Genomic DNA, 21587 nt, shown 5'->3' on the forward strand with positions numbered 1-21587 from the left:
CATTGTGTTAGTTACAGTGAATTGATATTTGCGTCTGTTACAGAGTGACTGCCACAGCAAGCCCTTCTTCCCAGGCTCCCTTTCGGTCCCTCTGCCTCCACTGCAGACACTCCCATCATTTGCACGCCTGCCCCATCCTCTATGTCCACGTGTCTACCCTGTTCTTTCAGCCCAAATGCCAAGTGAAACACAAAAGAGAATAAGAGCAGCCATGTGTGGGTGCTGTGCTAGGTGCCTTCACACGCCTCAGGCCACTGAGCCACCCGAGGTCAGAATTATTACACCGCTGACAGGTGAGGCAAGTACGCCTTGGAGTGAATGTGACTAGTCCGAAGATGCCTAACTAGGAGTGAGGGAGCCAGTGTGATCTAGGGTCTGTCCCTAAAACCAAGGCTTGTGGATTTGAAGGTCAGAAGGTAATTTATGTGAGACCCTGACCATTCCCGAATCCTTTTATCCAGCCGTTAGCATGCTGTCTAGTACTTGATATGACATATTAATAATAGCATAGGGTCATTGAATAGCATAGGGTCATTGAATACCTACTATGTGCCGCAGCTAGATACCGCTTCACACATGATCTCATTGAACCCTCCAGCCACCCACAGATGAGAAGGCTGAAGTTTTCTTTTGAATTAGACACATCTTATCCCTTCATTCATTTGGAAGCTACGTGGGCATAGGGTTCTGTCTGCCTTTGCCTTCCCGCCTGGCCCTTAGCCCAAGGCCTTTATAAGCGAATGCCAAGTAAATGTTTGCTGAAGGAGGAACTCGCTCCCTCAGCCCATCTGTTTCAGAGGATATCCAGTGCCATTCGCCAGTCCCTCTCCCCTGGCTGCACTCTGCCAATGGCTTTCCTCTTGTCCCGTCTGTCCTCCATAATCATCTCCACATGGCAGCTAACACCATCTTTAAAAACACGCTAGACCCTGTGTCACTTTGAAGGCTTCTTGATGTCTCTACCACTTCCCCCCACCCCACCCCACCCTGTGCATCTCTGCCCATCTTGGCATTGGCTCTTCACACTCCAATTAGGTCCCATCACAAGGCATGTCCCTGCTCCGCGTGCAACCTCTTTTCTGCTTTGCACTTCTCAACCAGGCCCCAAAACACATGACACCTTTAGTGAAATCAAAACGTCGACTCAAGTTAGTCCTCCAGTGTACAAGGCTTTAATCATCGTTGCATAGAAATCACTGTAGTAACATGTTCCTGCAAAAAGTTTGACTTCTTCCTTCTAGCATTCCATGTATGATGGTATTTCTCATTTGGATGAAATCGACACAGGAACAAGCCACAGAGTGCGATCTCAGTTGTACTTCCGCCCTAAGCGATAGGAATGAGAAAGGGACCCTTTAGTAGTTGTCCTGCATGAAGTCACTCACCCTCTCCTTTGAGTCTTGGACTGCTCGCTCATTTGTTATCAGATATGGGCCATGAATAGGGTTTAGATTATTGTCAAGTTCCTTTTGACTTATGTGAATCCATAGACTGGATGACTCATGACCCATATCCATGAGTCAGTTTTTATCCAAGTCATTTAATTCTTTCAACTATATCCAGGCTACCCATCCAGTTTCAGTCCAGAAAACTATTCCACCCATTGGTCCATTCATTTACTCCATTCATCCAGTTAACTATATCTCAGTTCGTCTACCCATTTGTTAGTCCACAGTCACCTCATCATCCATCCCCCTAGCCAACAATTTAACAAATTTACCATTCACCAGCCACATATTTTTCAACCGTATCCAAACTTTCCAGTCATTCAACTGATGTATTCTTTTGTCCATTCGTCTAATCCACTTTTAAGCAGCTATCACCCATCTCTATACCTAATCATCCTTCTAATGAATTATTAATTTTATTTATTTTTTTAATTCCTACAGCACCTGGTCTTCCTAGGTGGTCTCCCATCCAAGTACTAACCAGACCCGACCCTGCTTACCTTCCAAGATCAGATGGGATCGGGCTTGTTCAGGATAGCATGGCCATAAGACCTTCTAATGAATTATTTATCCACTCAGCCTCTTATCCACTCATCCATTCTATATAGCTAATCTGCCACCTGTTCATTCTCCCAATCAGCCCATCCAGCACATTCGAAGAGCTAGTCCAGCGATGCATCGTATATGCAACTGCCATAGTTTCCTTTCCCTCTTCACCCTTGCCTGTGGTTCCTCTGTGCTCTGGCTTGGTGGCCTTCACCGCACTGTCCCCAAGGTCCAGCTAAGCAGTTCCCCCTAATTTCAGGGGCCCTGAGGCCCTTCCCCACCTGCGCGAAAGGTACCTGAGCTCCGCCTCTTTGTTTTGTACACCCGCTGGCTCCTCTTGACCACCTTCCTCCTGTTCATCTTTCTTTCCAAGTTCTTTCTGTTCTTGGGGTAGCTGCAGGAATGGCTGATGGGCCGCATGGGACAGTGGTGGGAGTGCATGGCGTGTCTTTGATGCTTTTGTGGCTGGCGGGGGCTTGGACTCTGGCTCTGGTGGCCAGGTGGGCTGCAGTGGCCGGCTGGGCTCTGGCTGGAGCTCCGGCTTCGGCTGCAACTCTGGCTCCGGCTGCAGCTCTGGCTCCAGCTGCAACTATGGCTGCAGTTCTGGCAGTGGTGACAGCAGTTGCACTGGTTGCAGCTGTGGCTTTGGGGCCGAGCGTTGCTATGGGGCTGGGTGTAGGTGATGGGAAGGTTCTGTGTCTTGGTGTCCATGGGATGCCACGCGTGGAGGGGCAGCAGCCTCTTCCTCTTCCTCCTCCTCTTCCAGCACACCCAGCTTTACAGAGGCCCTGGCATCCCCTGCTTATATAGTTGGGGCTGATTGTGATGGCACAGGCCACAGGATGTAACAGATGTGGTCCTGCCAGGACAAAGCCCCCCCTACCTCTTACCCTAACCCCTAGGGCAGGGCAGCTTTGAGGGGCCCTCTGGGGGTAGTCTCATCTGTTGGTTAAGAGCAGGGATCCTTGGGTCTGATCGAGCTGGGTCCACATCCCAGAGCTGCTTTTCTTTCCTTATGGTCACTCACCTGGGCAGTCACTTCTCCAAGTCCCAGTTTCCTTTGTCGAGTGAGGACAGTAAGAATACCTACCTCCTAGGGACATCAGACAGATTAAATGAGAGAATCTATGTCCAGCAGTTGGCTCAGGGCCAGCACAGTAAGAGCTCAGCAAATGTCCTCTAAGCATTCCAGCCCTTTCTCTTATTCTACCCAGGCAGCTAGGAATGCAGAAGCACAGCCTTGACCCCAGTGATAGTTGGCTGGGGGAGGTGAGGAAGGTCGGTGGTTGATAAGATAGATTCCTAGTGCAAGGATATGTGGGCGAGCTGTGGATGTTGAATGGATTAGATGGCTTATCCATGGGTGAATGATGAGTGACCCAATGGATTGATGGGTGGTTCTGGGTCCCACCTGGCAAGCCCACTTCCCCAGCAAGATTTAAATTCAGGAGATTTAGAGCCAGGTTCAATCCCAGTTTGTCTGATGTCTGATCTGGGGAAGGTCATTTTGATTCTCTAGGCTTGTCTTCCTTATCATTCTTTCCTTCCTGGTATTCTTATGAGCCTGAGATGCTTGTCAAGCCACAGGAGGCTCTTGAAAACTCTCTTCTTCCCTCCCATTCCTGCCTCCTGACTCTACTCCCCCTCCCTGCTAACGAAGCCCCGCCTACAGTTGGAATCAGGCAGCCCCACTCAGACTTCCCAGCACCTATGGAAGAAAACCCAAACCCGCATTTGCACACGAGGCCCTATCAGAACACACAGCAGCCCACCCCTCCCTACACCTTCACCAACACCCTTGGCCACTCTTGGCTTATGCCTCCCCATTCTCCCCCATGAAACTCCCTGTCTCCCTCTCCTGTCCCCTGGCAGGCCCCCCAGTCCGTGTCTAAGTCTCCCTCTCTTGCTCATGTACAACTTTGCCTTTCGTTACAAGGCTTTGCTATCATCTGCTTGTTTCATTTATTTAACATATTAATTGGTCATTTGAAATGTGTCAGCCACTTTCTAGGCACTGGAAATACTTTCGTGAACAAAACTGAGAAATTCCTTGCCCTGCTTAAACTTATATTTAATGGAGTAAGACAATAAATGGAAAATATAATCTGGAAATCATAAAGTATGTTTTAAATAAGGACATATTTTTGGAAATATACATATTCTCAGACACACTTATATACATCACATCGGGGCTGCGGCCGAGGAAGCTTCTGGTGTGGAGGGAACACTTGGGAAAGCAATTCTCTGGTGTGTCCTCAGGTGGCAGTGGAAGTGGCCGACTGGCCGTAGCTTCTCTGGCTCGGGGAACACGTAGGGCTGCTCTCCCACGTGGGGATTCTCGTTATCCAGAAGCTTGGTTCTGTGGCTGAAGAATGTTGCATGCAAGACACGTGTGGGTCCGAGGCCCGGAAGAAGCCTTTGTCACACTCGGCACAAATACATGTCCTTTCGTTATTGTGTCTTCTCTAGTGGACTTAACTGAGAGAAATATGTAAAGATTTGGGACATTTCAGGCCTAGACAGGTCTCTTACTGGGTAATGGGTAGGGAAGTTGTTTGCCTTAACTAGTGATATTGTTGTTTAATTGACAAGTTCTGGAAGAAATGTTTCCCTCATTTTCTCTATCTTCATCTCCTTGTCCTGATTCCAAAGAAGTCCCTTGAGGAGTCCAGGAGGGTGACCCCATGTTTCCTATGTTGAGATTCTATTGGCAACTGTTTTGTTAGATGAACAATAACTTCTCTTAAGGGCATGTTCTCAGAAAAGAGAACTTCCTGTCACTGCGTGCGGCCGTGGACCTCCTTGAGAAAACTGACCTTCGAACTGGGTACTCCTGGACTGCTGCTAGCATCCGCTTTTCCTAGAGTTTATTTGCTAGTAACCATGTCACATCACTCATAGTGAAAACTGCCCTCACTTACTGAGCATTTTCTAAGCGGCTGGGCTCTACGTCTCCCCTCCCACCCCTAGCCAGACAGTTTTGTCCTTGAACCTCACAGTGACCCTTTATAGTGGGCTGAGTGGTGCCCCCTAAAAGATATGTCTGTATCCTAACCTTGGAACCTGTCAGTGTGGCCATATTTAAAAAAAGCATCTTCATAGAAATAAGGATCTTGAGAGCATCCTGGATTATCCAGGTGAGCCCTAAATCCAGTGACAAGTATCTGTATGAGAAACAAAAGAGAAGACACACAGGGAGATGAGACCACATTAAGGCAGATTAGAGTTATGTAGCCATAAGCCGAGGAACGCCTAGAGCCACCGTGAGCTGGACAATGTGAGGAAGGATTCTCCCCTAGCACTTGCGTGGGGCACATGGCCCGCCTGATGCTCTGATTTCAGCCTTCTGCCCTCCAGAATATGAAGGATAAATTTCTGTTGTATTAAGTCACCAAGTTTGTGATAATTTGTTCCAAAAGCCTTAAGAAACTAATGAATCTTGTGAGGCAGGTATGATTATTACATTTTATAAAGAGGGAGGAGGCTCAGAGAGATTGAGTAGCCAGCCCAGAGTCCCACAGCTAGTTAGTGGCAGAGCTGCGATTCAGATCTAGGTCTGGACCCCTCTCATTCAGCTTTGCGGTCACTAGAGGGTCGAGGGGATTACGGAGGGCACGTGAGGCTCTATTCTAACAGCCCCACCTTGTGTGGGCTCCGCGGGGCCAGTTGGGGGCTGCACTGTGAAGACTCCTTCTGGATCCCTTGACCCACTCCCCACCTCCACTGCTGACTGCCCACATCCCCACCCTCAAGTGCATGGTGGGGTGGAGACTTGTATTAATCTTAAGGCCTATGGTGACTGGCACATACAGAAGGGGCTCGACAGATGTGTGCTGGGTGAACGAATGTGGATCTATGGGACAAAAGGACAAAGCCGGTTGGCCCAGTAACTTGATCATCGTTGGGAGTGGAATCGGGGCCAGCAGAGCCTCCTCCTCTGGACATCACTTGCCTCAGATGTGGCTTCCCTTCTGAGAAACCCACGGCCTCTCCTTACCTTGCCACATCCCCGCAAAGAAACTGAGGCTTCTCCGCCTCCCACCCCCAGCAGCCGTGATCAGGACCCTTCTCAGGCCCAGATGGCAGGTGTTGGGGGCACTACTGAGGGCAGAGGCGGAGACCACATTCTGATACTTAGTGAGCAGCCAGCGTGGACACAGGACCTGGGTTCTGCACCTGTGTCTGGCAGCTTCTCTGAACTGTCTTTGCCCATTGCTCTAGTGAGAACATAGCCTCTGCCCCTATTGCGGGAGCCCTTGATGAAGACAGATATAAGCCTCTGGGGGCACAGATGGTCACCTCGAGTGTGAAGGTGGCAGAAGAACCACTGGCTGGAAAGGACTCAGACCCCTCCACATACTCTGACCCTAAACCAGGGCCAATGAGACACATGGAGCCACCCCAACCCCAGCAACAATACCTGTGCTAAACACTCACTGTGTGCCAGGCCCGGCCCACCCAATATCTCAGTACATTCTCCTGACCCACTAACCTATGGGGTAGCTATTAATCTTACCCTTAAACAGAGTGGGGCAGACCAAAGCTCAGTGACTGGCTCAAGGTCAGACAGCGAGCAGAAAGAAATTTGAACTCCCAAGTCAGTGCTCTTTAAGAACACTGTCACTGGCTGGAGCAGCGGAGAGGGGGATTGCTGAGGGCAAGTGTGCTGTCCTGACAGATGCTCTCGGCCTGTGTCTGCCCCTCCCCTTCCCCTGTCACGCCACGCATACCCACACCCCCACACCCCCCACCCCCAGCCTCTGCCCCGAGACAGGACTGGCTGAGATGACTTTCCAGCCCAGGCTACCACATGTTCACCCCCAAAGCAGGAGAGGGCAGCTGAGAAGTCACGGGGAGGAGACCTTGTGAAAACTTCTGGCTGGACATCAGGAGCAGGGATCACAGATTTCTGCTTTTCAACTTCCCTAAAACGCACAGCACATGCACACGCGCACACACACGGTACCACAGACGTGAGGCTGGGGGGACCACAAAGGAGGAGAATTCCTCTGGAGACTTTATTGACTCTTTTCCGAAAGTTCTTCTCACTGTAACAGCAGCTGGCATCTCTTCCTGGGTCATGGTCGGAGGTCAGGAGTGCATCTGCTTGGGCTCAGGGCTCTGCTGGGCCACGGGATCTTCTTCGACGCCCTCCTCCTGCTGCTCAGCCTCCATCAGCAGCAGCTTGCCTTGTACCGGGAGCTCCTCTTCCTCCTCTTCCTCTCCTTCCTCCTCTTCCTCTCCCTCTGACGACAAGGAGAAGTTATCCTGACTCACGCAGGCCACGAGCTTCTTCATGGTGGATTCATGGCCCCGGCCGTGGCCCGTGCTGAGCTTGGCACAGCGGGAACCCATTGCCTGCTTTGGCCACCTCTCCGGACTGGGAGGGAGGGCCACTGTGGGGAGGTGGAGGGATTGTGAGGGCTGTAGGTAGGGTGCTGACATCACAAAGGGGCCCTTAGAGCCACCCCCTCAGCTGAGTCTGGGCCAACACTGACTCGGGCCTCGGCTACCAGCCCTCACTGAGTTCTCACCACCCGCAGGGCCGGACAGAGGCAGAATAACAAGCCAGTGCCGAGGCGGCCTCACCTGCTGGGTCACCTCTCCATCTGACCTCGTTTACCCTGCAGAAGTTTCCCTTTTAGCCAGGATGAGAGTTGGGAGTAGACTTTAGGGAAGCAGGAGCATGCACAGACTCCTCCCCGCATTCCAGAAATGCCCAGCCCAGGAGAGCTGTTGACAGTGTGTGATGATGGGTCAGGGTAGCGGCTACCGCTGGCACGTGGGGACTGGGAGCCTTCTGGTGGGAAGGCTAGAAGTGTCCAGCTTCTTGACCTGGGCGGGCCTGCGCAGGTGAGCTTAAAACATGTGCCCGCTGTAAAGAAAACCCTACTAACTCTGTCCCATCCTTCAAGTCACCCTTTAAAGCAGCAGCTCCTAGCTTTGGGAGTCCCGGGTCTCTTTAGCTACATGTGCCCATACGACGCAGTTTCAGTATGTGGGGGAGAGTTAATTCCCCTTGTATCTGTTTTCTAACATGTAAATCCTTGGTGATTATGGTAGGCTGAATAATGACCCTCCGAGGATCTTGAGATGGGGAGATTGTCCTGGATTAGCAATCTCACTTGTCATCACAAGTGTCTCTGTAAGAGAGAGAGGCGGCCGTGTGACCATGGAAGCAGACGATAGGACCACCAGGGATCATGAGAAGCCATGAGACGCTAGCAAGAGGCAGGAATGGGTTCTTTCCTGGAGGCTCCAGAGGGAGCGTGGCCCTGAAGACACTGGTACACAGGGTCCTACCTCAGGACTCTAGTGGCCCGTGGGCCTCACGCAGTTCCCTTGCCCTTCGTTCCCTTCACCCAGACCTGCTTTCCCCCTCAGCACACTGTCCCTAGCTTCTCCACGGCCCGTAGGGTGAAGAGCCCTGGAGATGTGAACGGCAAGGTAGGATAAAGCCCAGGATCAAAACTCAGGACGTCGCCCCTTGCCCTGGCCACCAGCCCCATTCGCAGACCCCCATCCACAGACCCCCATCCGCAGACCCCGTTGAGGAAAAGAAGCCATGTTTGTGCCATTTGCATAAAGAAGACCCTGAAGGCCAGCAAGTTTCTTATCTCAAGCTTTATTTGACAGATGACTCAAGAACTTGTGGGCTCAGGGCTTGGGCATCCAGCGTCGGGGGAGTGCCTGTGGTCTCACAAGGTGGTTCTTTGGCAGATGACTTTTCCTGAATTTCCATCCAGGGCTGTGATGGCCCAGGAAGGTTTAGTGACGCCTTCGGCATCTCCTCCTCCTCCTGCTCCTTCTGCAGCCTTTTGAAAAAGAAAGTTGTTGGTTACAGGGCTGTCTAGGGGGCCTGGGTGGCGCTAGGGCTTCCTGTCAGATGGGATGGGGTCCCAGGGCTTCATGAGCCCCCACCGCCCAGGCGTCTGTGCCATGGCTGGGGGGTGCAGGAAGTGCCCAGAGTGTGAGTGAGTGGGATGGGCCAAACCTCTGCGGTGTCTCCTATGCCTGCAGGCGCGTCTGCGGCGTCTTCGGCAGGAGCAGCGCCGCCGTCTGTGGACCCTGTACAGCCTCCTCCGGGAGCAGTGCCTGCGTCTGTAGTGGTAGCGGCCTCTGAGCGTCCTTCCGTCCACCTGAATGTCCTCAGGGTTTGGCTCTTGCTCTTGTTCCTGGCCCCCCTGCTGTGGAGTTTCACTTGGACTCTTCGTGCGGTGTCGGACCATGGTGGTCGCAGGTCAGGCACTCAGGCTGCGGCTGGAGCTGGCCTAGGCAGCGGGGGAGGAGGGCTGAGGCCTGCCCACCTGCTCTTGCTGTTACTGTTGGTCTCGTCTGCCAGCAGCTCTTTGGGGACTTGTATATAAAGGGCCCCCTACTGTGACTCGGCGGCCCCACCCCACCATTGTCCTCACCCGGGCCAGCCCTGTGTCGTAAAGGCAACACAGAGCCGGGGTCCACAGCCAACAGGGACCAGAAGGGCAAGCCACCCCCTTGTCTTGCCCATAAAACACGGTCCCTTGTAGCAGATAGGACTCTCACCCACCTTTTCTGGGCCAATGTGATAAGTCCTCATCTCACCCAGCTGGTAGGAATCCACATGTAGCCATTCCTGAAGCTTCCTCACTAAACCTTAGAAGCTGTGCCATGGTCTGGGTGGGACTTCATTCTAATCTCTTTACAAGAATGTAGTGGTTACTTATATGCCAGGCATTATTCATTTACTTTCTGTACATTTTTACTCATTTGCTTCATTTGCTCCTGTACAATCTCCATTTTTCATGAGGTTAAATGACTTGCTCAAAGTCACTCTGCAAATAAGGAGCCTCAGAGTCCATGCCCTTGGCCTTCCACCTGTGGATTTTCATTAAATCAGAATCATAGCAACTGCTTTCCCTTTCCCAGGCAGAGGTGTCCATGTCCTAATCCCTGCGCCTGTGATGTTTTCTCATGGACTTCCTGGAGACGGGGAGCTCATCCTGGATTATCGGGGGCGGGGGAGCGGGGTTCAAATGTCATTGCATGGAGGGAGGCAGGCAGGCCACAGGAAGAGAGACATGAAGATGCTGTGGAAAGATGCTGTTCTACTGGCTATGAAGATGGAGGTGGGGGAAGAAAGTAGCCCTGTAGGGGAAGAAAGTAGCCCTGTAAAGACCCATTTTGTTGGATAATAAAACATTAAGCTGTGACATTTGTGGTAATTTGTTACAGTGGCCACAGGAGACAGGCTTGATTTCAGGGTGGTGGTCACATGCCTTATTAGCGCCCTGCCCCCCCCACATCCCCCAGACCCTGCTAAGCCAGCATCTCCATGGCCAGAACTTGATCTGTTTGTAAAGCCTTTCCTGGGAAGAAAAAAATTACTCTTCTATTCTTTATTCAGTTTAGTTACCTGAGTGGTTTTCAGGAAGAAAACTGCTTACTCTTGGTGACTCCTGGGAAGGGGGGGTGGTCTATGTCCAGCCATCTGCCATCTGCTCAGTGTCCTCACCTGAAAGAAACAGGTCAATGTGAGGCCTGGAAGTGATGAATGCAGAATACCTGAGCACCATGGTGCCCAGTACATGCTGCGGCTGTGACGTGTCAGCTCTTGGTCACAGGCGAAACGCCCTGGGCTTGGCCCTACCGCTGTGAAATGGTAGGTTACCCTGCTTCCTCAAAGGGTTAAATGGGAAAACGTAGCTCAGCCACTACCTGGGCAGGTGACCCATTGGGCTGAAATAAACCTGCAGGCACTTTGGGGACTGGTGGAATTAGGGATGAGCTTGGCCTGGCTCTCTAGTGTGGGATCAGGGGGAGTGAGCTCTAATTGGTAGCATTTGCATAAATTTCTGTGGACATTTCAAGCTGCCAACAGAAAGCCAGAGCACAGAGTTGAGAGATAGGCTCAGAAACTAGTGTGACCTGGCTCCTATCCCCCCTGGAGGGGCATCTATAAAGGGTGGCTGAGGAGACAGATTTTGGTTGTGACTTGACAGTCAAGAGTTTGGAATAAGATTTAGTGTGACAACTATCACTCATGTCCCCTCTTCCCAGCAGCCCTAAGGTCCCCCTCAAGGTCCCCCTCAAGGCAAAGAGACAAAAGTGACTTTTTCAACGTTTATTGACAGGCGGCGTTGTTCGTTAGCAGGCTCCTGTTCATTTCATTGGGATGGTGGCATTTTCAAGATGTGGCAAGAGGGTCTTGAAGGCTGGTAAAATTCAGGCAGGAGTGTGGTGGACTTGCTAGCTTGTGCCTTTAGCATGTTATCTTCTTCTTCTACACCTCACGGTGTAGCGGCGGCAGCACACTGGGGAAACCAAGAGGTGGGAGAGGAAATTTCAGCATGGGCTGAACCCCCAGCTCCGCCCAGCTCCCCAGCTCCCTCACGCATGGGGGGGACCCCCTTCACCTCTCCTCCGCCTCCGACAACAGCGCCTCCTTCGTCTGCGACATCTTCGTCTCCGACGGCGGCATCTGCTCCGGCTTTGGCTGCGGCAACATCTGTATCTGGCCATGGTGCTGGATGGGTTTGGCCTAGATGCTCAGAGCAGGGTACCACCTTGGCTGAGCCAGCCAACCTGTGAGCAGGTGGAACTTTGTGGTCTGTGAGCCAGGGGCTGCCTCCTGGGCCTCTTATAGACACAGTGGGGGCCCTGGGCATTGTGAGGTCACAGAGGCCTGTACCTCATAGACCATGGCCAGAGCTGGTCTGCATCATGTCCATATAAGGACATGTTGGAGACCCTTGGTGAGGGCAGGGTGGGGCCGTCCCAGGGGGCATAAGTTGACTTTTCTGTAAGGGCAAGTCACTCACTCACTCAGTCTGTTAACAAAATATTATGAAGTACCTACTATTTGCCAGGCTCGGGGCCGGATCCCAGAACACAGTGATAAATAAGGCAGACACGTTCCTGCCTAATAAACTTTCTAATCTAACTACGAGAAACATGAGTGAAATGACCACAGAGAATAACTGTAATTGTGAAAAATGTTGAGGAAAGGAACTTCAGGTTTTTCTGAGGGGTGTGCTGGGGAGACTTGACTTCATAGGAGGCCCTAGTAAAGCCCCCTAAGGAAGTGCTGGTGAAGTGGATTCCTAAAGGATGAGCCAGAGCTGGAGGAGGAAAGAGCATCTGGGAAGAGGGAGCAGCTGGCGCGAAGCTGTCGGGCAGCGCAGAATGTGCAATCCATTTGCATTAAGTGTCCGGAAGAGGGAGATCCACAGACACAGAAGTCGGCTGGCGGGGGGCGGGACTGCTTGGTGGGTACAGGTTTCCTTTTGGGGCGATGAAAATAGTTTGGAGCTAGTTAGAAGTGGTAATTTTACAACACTGTGAACTTACTCAATGCCACTGAATTTGTTCACTTTAAAACGATGGAGAAAAGTTTTGAGTCTGAAAGATGCTTGGCAGGTATAAGGAATCAAAGGGAGGCCCACATGGGTGGAACAGAGAGTGTGGGCAAGATGAGGGGCGACCATTCAGCTCCCCGTGAGCCTTCCAGGTTCCCCAGGAACTGCAGGGATAAAGAGGGTATGAGGTTCGGTCTCTTTTAACAGAAAACCAAAATAAATGACTTTTGGATAGAAATTTTGTTTCACTTAGGAAGTCAGAGGCAATTTGGATGGTCGTTAGAGTGTCCTTGTTTTGGGGTATGCACACGGGAGGATTTAGGGATGACGGGCATCCTGTGTGCCAAGTGCTCTCAGGTGATGCAGAGGGAGGAGAGCAGCAGCGGATGCTTATCCCCAAAGCGGAGGATGGAGGAGGGAGCGGGAGCATGGAGAGGAGAGGAGGGTCGTAGAGGAAACGGAATTGGATGTTAACGATTGACCAGTCTCAGTGAGGGGGCGTTCTCCTTGTGGTTCTTGGAACTTTTTCGTCCCTTTGAAGTTATTTCAAAATAAATCATTAAACTTAGTTTAAAGAAAACAAAAGGAAGAGAAGTCGGGAGGAAGGCGTAGGGGTCCCACCCTCATCAAGGGCCCAGGCTTCCTTTATCTTCCGGCTCTGCCTGCAGCAAGTGCTGTTCATCCTCAAGGGTGCCACCCCGTGGGAAATCAGGGCTGCTGTGGACGCTTTTGTGGACGCTTTCGCAGTTCGTGTACTGCTCAGAGTTGCCAGCCTGGGGATTGGGTAGGGATGGAAATGCAGTAAGTGTCCCGCTGGCCCAGCCAGGCCCTGCACCCATAGGCGTGGATCTGCCCACAGGGGCTCTTTTCTAATTCAACTGCTCACAGTGGAAGTCTTTTTCTAATTCGAACGAAGGCATGCTAAGGGCTAGCCTTGGCCCTGCTGGAAATTCATCCATATTCACGTCCAAGCAGGAAGGAAGAAGAGGAGCGGGGCAAAAGGAGTCATCACCCTGTAAAGAGTCTCCCAGACACCCCACTGAGCAACTTCCCCTTCTGGCCCATTTGCCTTACTACAGGAGCACACTGCCCCTCAGGATGAAGCTGGGGTTTCTTAGGAAGGAGAAAAAGGGGTCATTGGATAGTTAGATAATTTATACTCTGTCCCAGAGGTGTGGGTGAAACTTCCAGAATCCTATCCTCAAACCCACAACAAGGTGGGAAAACCATAAATTGGAAGCTAAAGTCCATTAAGTTTCTAAGAGGGCTGCACCCTGGCACGTAGTAGGTTAGCAATAAATTTTCTTTATTGACTTGTGTCTAGATCAACTTAAAATTATCACCCCCAATCCTGTAATACTTAATACTTTTTAAAGATAACCTACATGGTCCCAGAGGAGCCCTGAGAGATGATAGAGTTTGGTATTTACTCTGTTTTACATATGAGGAATTTGAGACATATTTCAGGTTTTTACCGAGCATCTAGTATGTGTCAGGCACCATTCTAGGCAGTGGGGATATAACATGAGCGAGAGAGATGAGTCTTCTTACTCCCAAAAAGCTTCTATTCTAGTTAGGATAGACAGTATTCAGGTGGACAAAGAAATGAACAAAGGACTTTGCAGTTTATCACAAATATGCATAGAATCGGTTGATATCACAGAGAGCGACTGGAGGGTTACTTTAGGGTGCTTGGGAGAGGCCTTTCTGAGGCGGTGATGTTTGAGCTAAGAGCTGAGTGATATGAAGCAGCCAGCTGTGCCAACAGCTGTTCAGTGTGGGTGAGCCCGATGGGGGGAGAGCGCGTGGCTCTGCTCCATGCAGCTGTGCCTCTTTGGGCAGGTAGCTTCCAGCATGTCCCGGATGTCACATCCAGCCACTGGGTGGAGGGAGAGAGAGTAGGGAAGACTTCTCTGTTTTGTGACTGCCTTGGCCTGGAAGTGACACACTCCACTTCTGTTCTCACATCATTGTTGAGCTGGTCACATGACCCTGTGTGAAGAAAGGCCTGGAAGTCAGGTGTGTGGGCTGCTGCTTGGCAGTGACGTCGTGCTGTGGAAAGGGGTATGTGACTCTTTGGTGTGCTCTCTCTCTGCCACAGAGCTGGAGGGACACGAGAGCAGGTCGTGGGCAAAGTGGCTGGCAGGACACTGGTACCACAAGGAGGTCCAAAAAGCCCACTCTGAGGAAGAGACATGTGAGCTGAGACTTGGCTAGCGAGGGGTGGGCTGTTGGTTCGAAGACTCAGCAGGGGGACAGGAAAAAGCTTAGAACTTGAAAGACAGACCTGTTGCTACAGAGGGAAAAACAAGTTTTGGCCTTAGTGAGGGAGATGGCATTAACCAAATTGTCACAAAAATAGGTTATACGTTCCAGAAGAGGCTCCTGGAGCTGTGAGGTGGGGCATTCGGCCTGGTCCGTTGTCGAGAGGATTTCGGTGGCCTTCTGAAATGTTGGGGTTCGTTCATTCTAGCAGCTGGTTGTTACCCTAAATAATGCAGCATTGTCACTAACTGATACTTAATGTGCTTGTCTCTAATTAGAATATAATTTCTGTGGGGTCAGGAACTTAATTTTGTCTATTATAGCAGTCCTAGTACTGAGAGTAACCAGTACATGAACCCAAATACTTGTTGAAGAACTGAACAATAAATGGATGTTTTATATGAGAAATTCTTTTGTTGTCATTTTCCAAATACAAAATCGTGGTATCATATTTGATTTTGAAATGTCACACACCCTCTCCCTGCCCTCTGCCCCAGTTTTCTTGGGTACAGCCCCAGGCTGAGAATCAGCACTAATCACTGGGATCTAGTCATTGCAAACACTGAAACTCAGAAGGACGGGCAGTACCGTCCCCCGAGGTCCTGGTTAGTCGAGTCGCACAGTGTGTCTTGTCTCATCCCCACATCTGTGATGTCACAATAGCCCCACACAGCCGCCTTGATCAAGGGGAGACCTCACCAAAAAGACGAGGCAGGGGTTGGAGCCAGACGGATAATTCCCAGAGGAATGAGAGGACGGACGATTTAGCAGCGAGATGCCAGTGTTTTTGGTGTGCCGTCACACCCACCGTTCCGTGGCCAGGGACCCGTCCTGCAGAATTATCACACATGTCCTTAAAGGTGTGTGTAGAAGAGTGTTCCCGGGAGCGTTGTTTATAGGAAGAAAATGGGCAATAACTTAATGTTCATCTTAAGGAAATGGTTAGTCAGTTGTTACATCCACGTTGCAGAACAGCTCACAGCTGTTCAGAAGAGCCCTGTAGAGGGGGGTGCACAATAAATCATCAATACCTAGCAGTTTACTAAAATGCAGGGCGTCACTTCATGTTTGTAAAAAACTTTTAAGTAAACATTCACATGAGCCTAGGGAAAAGGCCAGACTCTGATGCATCGACTTAGTGGTGGGGAGTGGAATCATAGAAAGTTTCATTTTCTATTTTATTTATTTTTGTATTATTTGAAATTTTTTACCTAAGGGCCAAGGCATTGCCAAATGTTGGGTTATTGCCATGATCAGAAAAAAAATAATGAAAAATAATAATACCCATTACTGTATTATCTGAGCATTTGCTTTGTACCATGATCCCACTTAGTCGTGAGATTATTTCTTTTCTTTAGTAGATTTAGGGCCTTTGCACTGGCTGCTCCCTCTGCCTGTGATGCTCTTCCCGGATATCCTCATGGGTGCTCCCCTTTATTGCCTTCAGGAGTTACTCAAATGTCACCTTATCAACAAGGCCCGCGCCGATCGCCTGAATTGCCACTTGTCCCACCTACCCCCCGCAAGCCCCGCCATCCTCATCCTGCTCTGCTGTCTCTGTTCTCCTTTTAACACGCTACATTCTCGACTCGCTGAGACTCCACCCATGTATCAGCGCCATGGCGGACACTGGCAACTTTAAAACAGTCCGTGTGAAGTGATGAGGGGAGGAGAGCCGATGGGTGCGGGTATTAGGGAGAGGGAGAATCGGGGAACCCGAGCGAGCCAGACCAACAGGTTTTTCAGGGACTTCTGCAGCTGGAAAACAGGAATGTAGCTGGCAGAGGAGGTGGGGCCACAGGATTTCGTTGGGTTTGGTTTTGAAAAGGGAGAATAGAGCATGATTGTTTTGGTGGGAATAAGAAGGAAAAATGATAAGACTGAGGAAGGAGTTGCTGGAGCCTTGTCCCAGAGCAGGCGAGAGGGGACTGGATGCAGCAGGACACAGTTGGTGTTGGGACTGGCCTTAGGAGCGGGGGTTCATCCAGGTATCGGCGGGAAGGGCGGACATGTGGGTGCAGGTGATGCAGAGTGGGCAGATGCAGGCTGGCACGGCAGAAGTTCTCTGCCAAGGGCTTCCGCTTTTCCGGGGAAGGACGGAGATCAAGTCTGTGCCGGCTGGCAGGCCTCTGTCGAGTTTTCCAGCTCATTGGTCGATGGCGGCTCTGTGCGGTCGGGAAGGGTGATGGTCCCGCTTTATAGGAATGAGGCCCCGAGGTTTAGTGAGTTGCCCAGGTTCTCACAGAGTCAGGATTCAGACTGAGACCGAGTCCCGCCCTGCCCTTGCTTCTACTCTCAGCCATCCCTCCTCCCACCAGGACCTAGATGTCAGCCTAGACCCAAGTCCTGCTTCGGAGGCACATGGGCCTCCGCTTAGAGAACGATTGCCTGAAATGGGGAGCTCTGCCGCCCTTTTAATTTGTGCATCTTTCCAAGATGACTTTTTGTTAATAAATAAGGGCATCCTTATCAAAAAGAATTGATACCACTAAGACAGGGATGGAGTAAACGGCAGTGGCCCTGTTTCACTGGCCTCCCCTCCTGGGGAGCCAGTTGAATCGTTTGGGTGATCCTTCTAGATCTTTGCTGGTACACACACACACACACACACACACACACACACAAAGTTGTTTTTAAATGAATAAATAGTAGATCCCACCACATTTCTGCAACATACTTTTATTCACTTGACCACATATCAGCAGCATTTCTGCAGGTGTCATTGGACTGAGCAGTTCCACCTGCATAAGTCTACCTACCCCCCACGCCCCCGCCCCCGGCCAGGGCCTTCCTTTGGAAATAGAATGCCAGCCACAAGTGTGGGGTGTATGTCACTTTAAATATCCGAGTAGCCACCTTAAAAAAAAAAAGCAAAAAGAAACAAGTGAAATTCATTTTAATGTTTTCTTTAACCCAGTAATATCCAAAATGTTATCAGTTTTACGTGCCATTAATATAGAAATGACGAGCTACTTTGCACCCTCCTGTTCCTACCAAGTCCTGACGAGCCTGTTTCAGGTGTTCAGCAGCCCCTGGGCTCGGGGCTCCCATATTGGACAGTGGGCCCACAGTGATGAACCATGAACTCTCACAGATGAGCAGAGCATACACATGTGACCAATTCATCGCAACCCTCCTGGCGACAGCCACAAAGTTGCAGGCAACCTCAGTGTGTATTGGCAGGGCCTGGCCCGTAACTTGCAGTGGTCTGCCGGAAGCTGCAGGCAGTCAGAAAGAGTGAGTTAAAGGACGGCCCTGAGAATGCTCACGGGGAGGGCGGCCTCCATGTTATTGAGAGCTGCCTTAAAAAAACGTGAAACCATCCATTAAAGAAAATATTCATTTGGGGATTTATTTAAATTAATAGACCATTTTTAGAGCAGTTTAGGTTTACGAATAATTGAGCAGAAAGTACAGAGCGTTCTCATATCCCGTCTCCATAGCCCTCACCTCAGTTCCCACTATTATTAACATCTTGTTATAATTGACGAACCAAATACTGATACACTGTTATTAGCTAAAACCTATGGTTTGCATCCGGGTTAACTCTGTTGTACGAGTCTGTGGGTTTTGGCAAATGTGTAATGACATGTGGCCACGATTACAGCCTTGTGCAGATGAGTTTCACTGCCCTGAAAGTCCCCTGTGTCCCTCTCCCTAGTCCTTGGGACCAAGGATCTCTTCACTGTCACCATAGTTTGTCTTTTCCAGAGTACCACATTCATTATTTTTTAAGGCATAAATAGACCAAATTTTGTTAATATATTCCAAATATTAAGAGTAGATACGGGGTTGAAATGAGAGACCTTCACTTTTAACTTTATATGTCTATGAGTCATTTTTAAAGAGCATGTTGCCATTAAAATTATTTTAATGAAGCTTCTCAGGCAGGCAAAGTACCTTATCTCCAATCTCTGGGGATTAAAAACATCAAACATTTTATGTAGATCCGAATCCCCTCCTTGACTCTTTCCTTCCCCATCTCATTCCCTTTCTTCTCTCTCCCCAAATACTGGTGGTGGTTGTCATTATATTCCCAGTCGGAACACTCTTGTGCAGCTAGAATCTTTGTATGTATCATGTAACTCGCTTTGTTTGTCGGGAGTCGCGTGTGAGACTCGCCCTGATGGTCACGTGTGGGTGAGGATGAGTGGGGCGGGGCTGAGCTTCCATTTGTGCTGTTGATAACTACCTCCTAACCGATGTTGTCACTTCCCCTCCATGGATGCTTACGGTGTTTCCAATTGTCTGCCATCGCTAACAGTGTTGCAGTGACTAACTCTGCACCCGTGCTCAGCAGACGGCGTTTGGCAGACCTGTAGTTCTTGAATTCCAGCGCGCAGCAGAATCACCCGGAGGGCTTAGGGAAACACCCATTGCTGGCACCCAGCCCAGAGGCGTGTGTGTGTGTGTGTGTGTGTGTGTGTGTGTGTGTGTGTTTCTTTCCCCAGTTTGTCTGGGGTGGAACCTGAGAATCTGCATGTCTTAACAGTTCTCAGGTGATGCTGATGCGGGGGGTGGGGGAGGGTTCTGAGGACCCCATTGTGAGAGCCGCTGGCAGTTGTGGAAGGATATGGGGCTGCTGGATGAGCCCAATGTGAACATGACCCAAGGTGTTAACTGGCTCTGCAGGGTGTTTGTACACACACACACACACACACACACGCACACACGCACGCCTCTTCCTCTTCCCTTTCTCTACATCCTCACCAGCATTTGGCATTGTCAGGTTTCACGGTTTTTACCAATTTGTTGGATGGCTTGCATTTCTCTTTTTTTCCCCTTTATTTTTTAAACTGAACTTGTGTCGAAATAATTTTAGATTTGCAGAAAAGTTGCTGGGTTAGTGCAGAGGGTTCCCCTCTACCGCTCACCCACATTCCTCCCTTGCTCACATTGCATTTACGAAAACCGAAAACATAGCATTGGTGCGCTACTCTTATGATACTGCAGACTTGATTCAGATTTCAGGTTTTCCCACTAATGTCCTTTTACTGTCCCAGGATCCAAACTAGAGTCCCATGTTGCATTTAGTGTATTCTTTTAAAATTAATGTAATAACAAGCAAACGGGGCGGTGGGGGGGAGCCCCTGCAGGCGTAGGTTTGTTCATTGGGGAGTGGGGGAAGGGTGGCACAGTGTCTGGCTGGGTGCAGCTGGGGTCTTGTCAACCTACAGGCCCCGGGGTGCGTGGGCTTCCAGTGCAGCCACCACGATTAGGGATGAGGGACGACCTGGGCTTTTCCATCTTGGGGTCCTAGGAGAGGATGGGGAAAGGGACTTGGGGACCCTCGTGTGGAGGAGGTTAGGGTAGGGGGAAGAGGCTCTGGGGAGGCTAAACTCAGAATTCAGGTCTTTTACTCTTATGGTCCAGGTTGTAAGGGGGAGAATGAAGGGGGGGTCAAGTTTAAATTGGGGGTGTGTGGTCCGAGAGAAGTCTCTGCTAAATGACCTTTAGCTGAGACCCCACAGGGCAGGTAGGAGTTAGTTGGGAGGAGCATGCGGAAGCGCGTTCTGAGAGAGAGTTTGGGGCGTCAGAGGACCGGTGAGAGTCCCCCTGCTTCTCCCTGGCATGCACCCCCTTCACCCGCTTCACCCTGCTGCTGCAGAACCCGGGATCCTGAGGCCTCCTGGCTAGTCTTCCAACACAAGGCGTTCCAGCGTCAGGGCCTTTGCACTGGCCATTCTCTCTGTCTGGAACACTCTGGCCCCATAGCTTTGCCTGGCTGGCTGCTTGTCACACAGGTCTCTGGCTCTTGAGAGGGGTCCTCCCTGGCCTCCCTGCCTGGCGTTCCTCCTCCTCTTCCTAATCATTATCACTCTCCTATTTCATTCGTCATAGCCCTAACTGTGATCTGAAATCATCTTTGTGTATTTGTTTACCCCTCAACCTTGTCTGCCTTGTTTCCTGCCACGTCCCCAGAGCCCAGTGCAGGGAGTGAAGGTACATTCTAGGTGCTTATTGGATGAATGCTCTTTGTCCACTTCCTTGTTCTGCATAGTTACAAATCACTGGTGCCTTCTCCCAGGAAATGCTCTCCGAGGGCTGTCAGAGATTCTCCTCCTCAACCCTTGGGGGGTTAGAGACAGCCTCTTGGGAAATCGGAAGGAAACTATGGCCCTTGCCCCAGAACTCAGTATTTTGCACCCTGCAGTTCTGGGTGAGGACACCTGATACACAAAGAATTCTGGAACAAGTGGCGAACAAACACTGCCAGGTGCAATGTGGGCTTGGCATACAGAGGGGTTTGAGGCAGGCCACGTGTTCCAGACAGAGGGTCCTCAGATGCACTAACTGTGATAGTGCCCAGTGTTCTTGTCCAAGGGGGTGTGACATCAGGGTCACACAGGCTCTGGACTTGGTGAGGGGTCAGGGCGGGGAGGCTGCAGTTCCCTGTATCTAGAGGGCTTCATGGAGGTGTGGGCCTTCACATGGGGTTTTGAGGGGTGAGTAGGAGTTCTCAAAGCCACTGAGGAAGGAAAGGACATTCATTTAGGTACTAAATATGTTATTCATGAAAATCTTACTCCAAATGAAAAGCAGTTTGGGGGTGCTGTTGTCTCCTTTGTCAGGCTGCCCAAATCTGATTGCAGAGACACTCTAGCAGACCCACCGAACAAAGGCTCTGGGGCCAAATAATTTTAAAAAGTAAAATTAGAAGAACCTCTGAAAAAAGTGTGCTTACACCCAAAAAAGAGCTGTTTCATGTGGCTCATGGGTCGTTTTGTAGGTTTTCTGTGATGTGGAGCGGGGCCTCCTCAGGAAGTCATTCCAGGGCCTTTGAGGTCTCGAAACAGCTCTGTACAGCCATGCAGGAGAGTGTTTGGCAGTTTCTTCTGAAGTGGAACATACGTCTGCCCTGTGGCCCAGCAGTCCCACTTGTAGAAAAGAAAGCGTATTTCCTCCAAAGACGTGTACACAGATGTTCGAATGTTTGTTCAAATGTTTGCAGCAACTTTGTTCCTAACAGCCCCAAACTGGAAACACCCCAGAT

The 21587-nt window shown here is 50.5% G+C and overlaps 2 protein-coding genes, 1 long non-coding RNA gene and 1 pseudogene across 3 annotated transcripts; all 4 read right to left on the reverse strand.

Moving 5' to 3' along the window:
• Nucleotides 1–1880: 1880 nt before the first annotated feature.
• On the reverse strand, nucleotides 1881–1999 carry LOC112479146 (annotated as a pseudogene).
• Nucleotides 2000–2249: 250 nt separating this feature from the next.
• On the reverse strand, nucleotides 2250–2705 carry TNP2 (transition protein 2). Its single transcript, XM_006910933.1, has one exon. It carries the CDS (start codon nucleotides 2703–2705, stop codon nucleotides 2250–2252), a length of 456 nt encoding a protein of 151 aa, XP_006910995.1.
• A 4380-nt stretch (nucleotides 2706–7085) lies between these two features.
• On the reverse strand, nucleotides 7086–7349 carry PRM3 (protamine 3). Its single transcript, XM_015588599.1, has one exon. It carries the CDS (start codon nucleotides 7347–7349, stop codon nucleotides 7086–7088), a length of 264 nt encoding a protein of 87 aa, XP_015444085.1.
• A 3730-nt stretch (nucleotides 7350–11079) lies between these two features.
• On the reverse strand, nucleotides 11080–11639 carry LOC107195602. Its single transcript, XR_001516785.2, has 2 exons — nucleotides 11387–11639; nucleotides 11080–11284 (listed from the first exon to the last, which is right to left on the reverse strand). It is a non-coding gene; the product is annotated as an uncharacterized LOC107195602 (long non-coding RNA).
• Between the last annotated feature and the right edge of the window lie 9948 nt (nucleotides 11640–21587).

The sequence above is a fragment of the Pteropus alecto genome, unplaced genomic scaffold (genome assembly GCF_000325575.1).
Source record: "Pteropus alecto unplaced genomic scaffold, ASM32557v1 scaffold34, whole genome shotgun sequence".
NCBI lineage: Eukaryota > Metazoa > Chordata > Mammalia > Chiroptera > Pteropodidae > Pteropus > Pteropus alecto.

What these genes read in the sequence shown, in the direction of transcription:
- TNP2 (XM_006910933.1), bottom strand. Translation starts at nt 2,705, where the DNA reads ATGGACACCAAGACACAGAACCTTCCCATCACCTACACCCAGCCCCAT.
- PRM3 (XM_015588599.1), bottom strand. Translation starts at nt 7,349, where the DNA reads ATGGGTTCCCGCTGTGCCAAGCTCAGCACGGGCCACGGCCGGGGCCAT.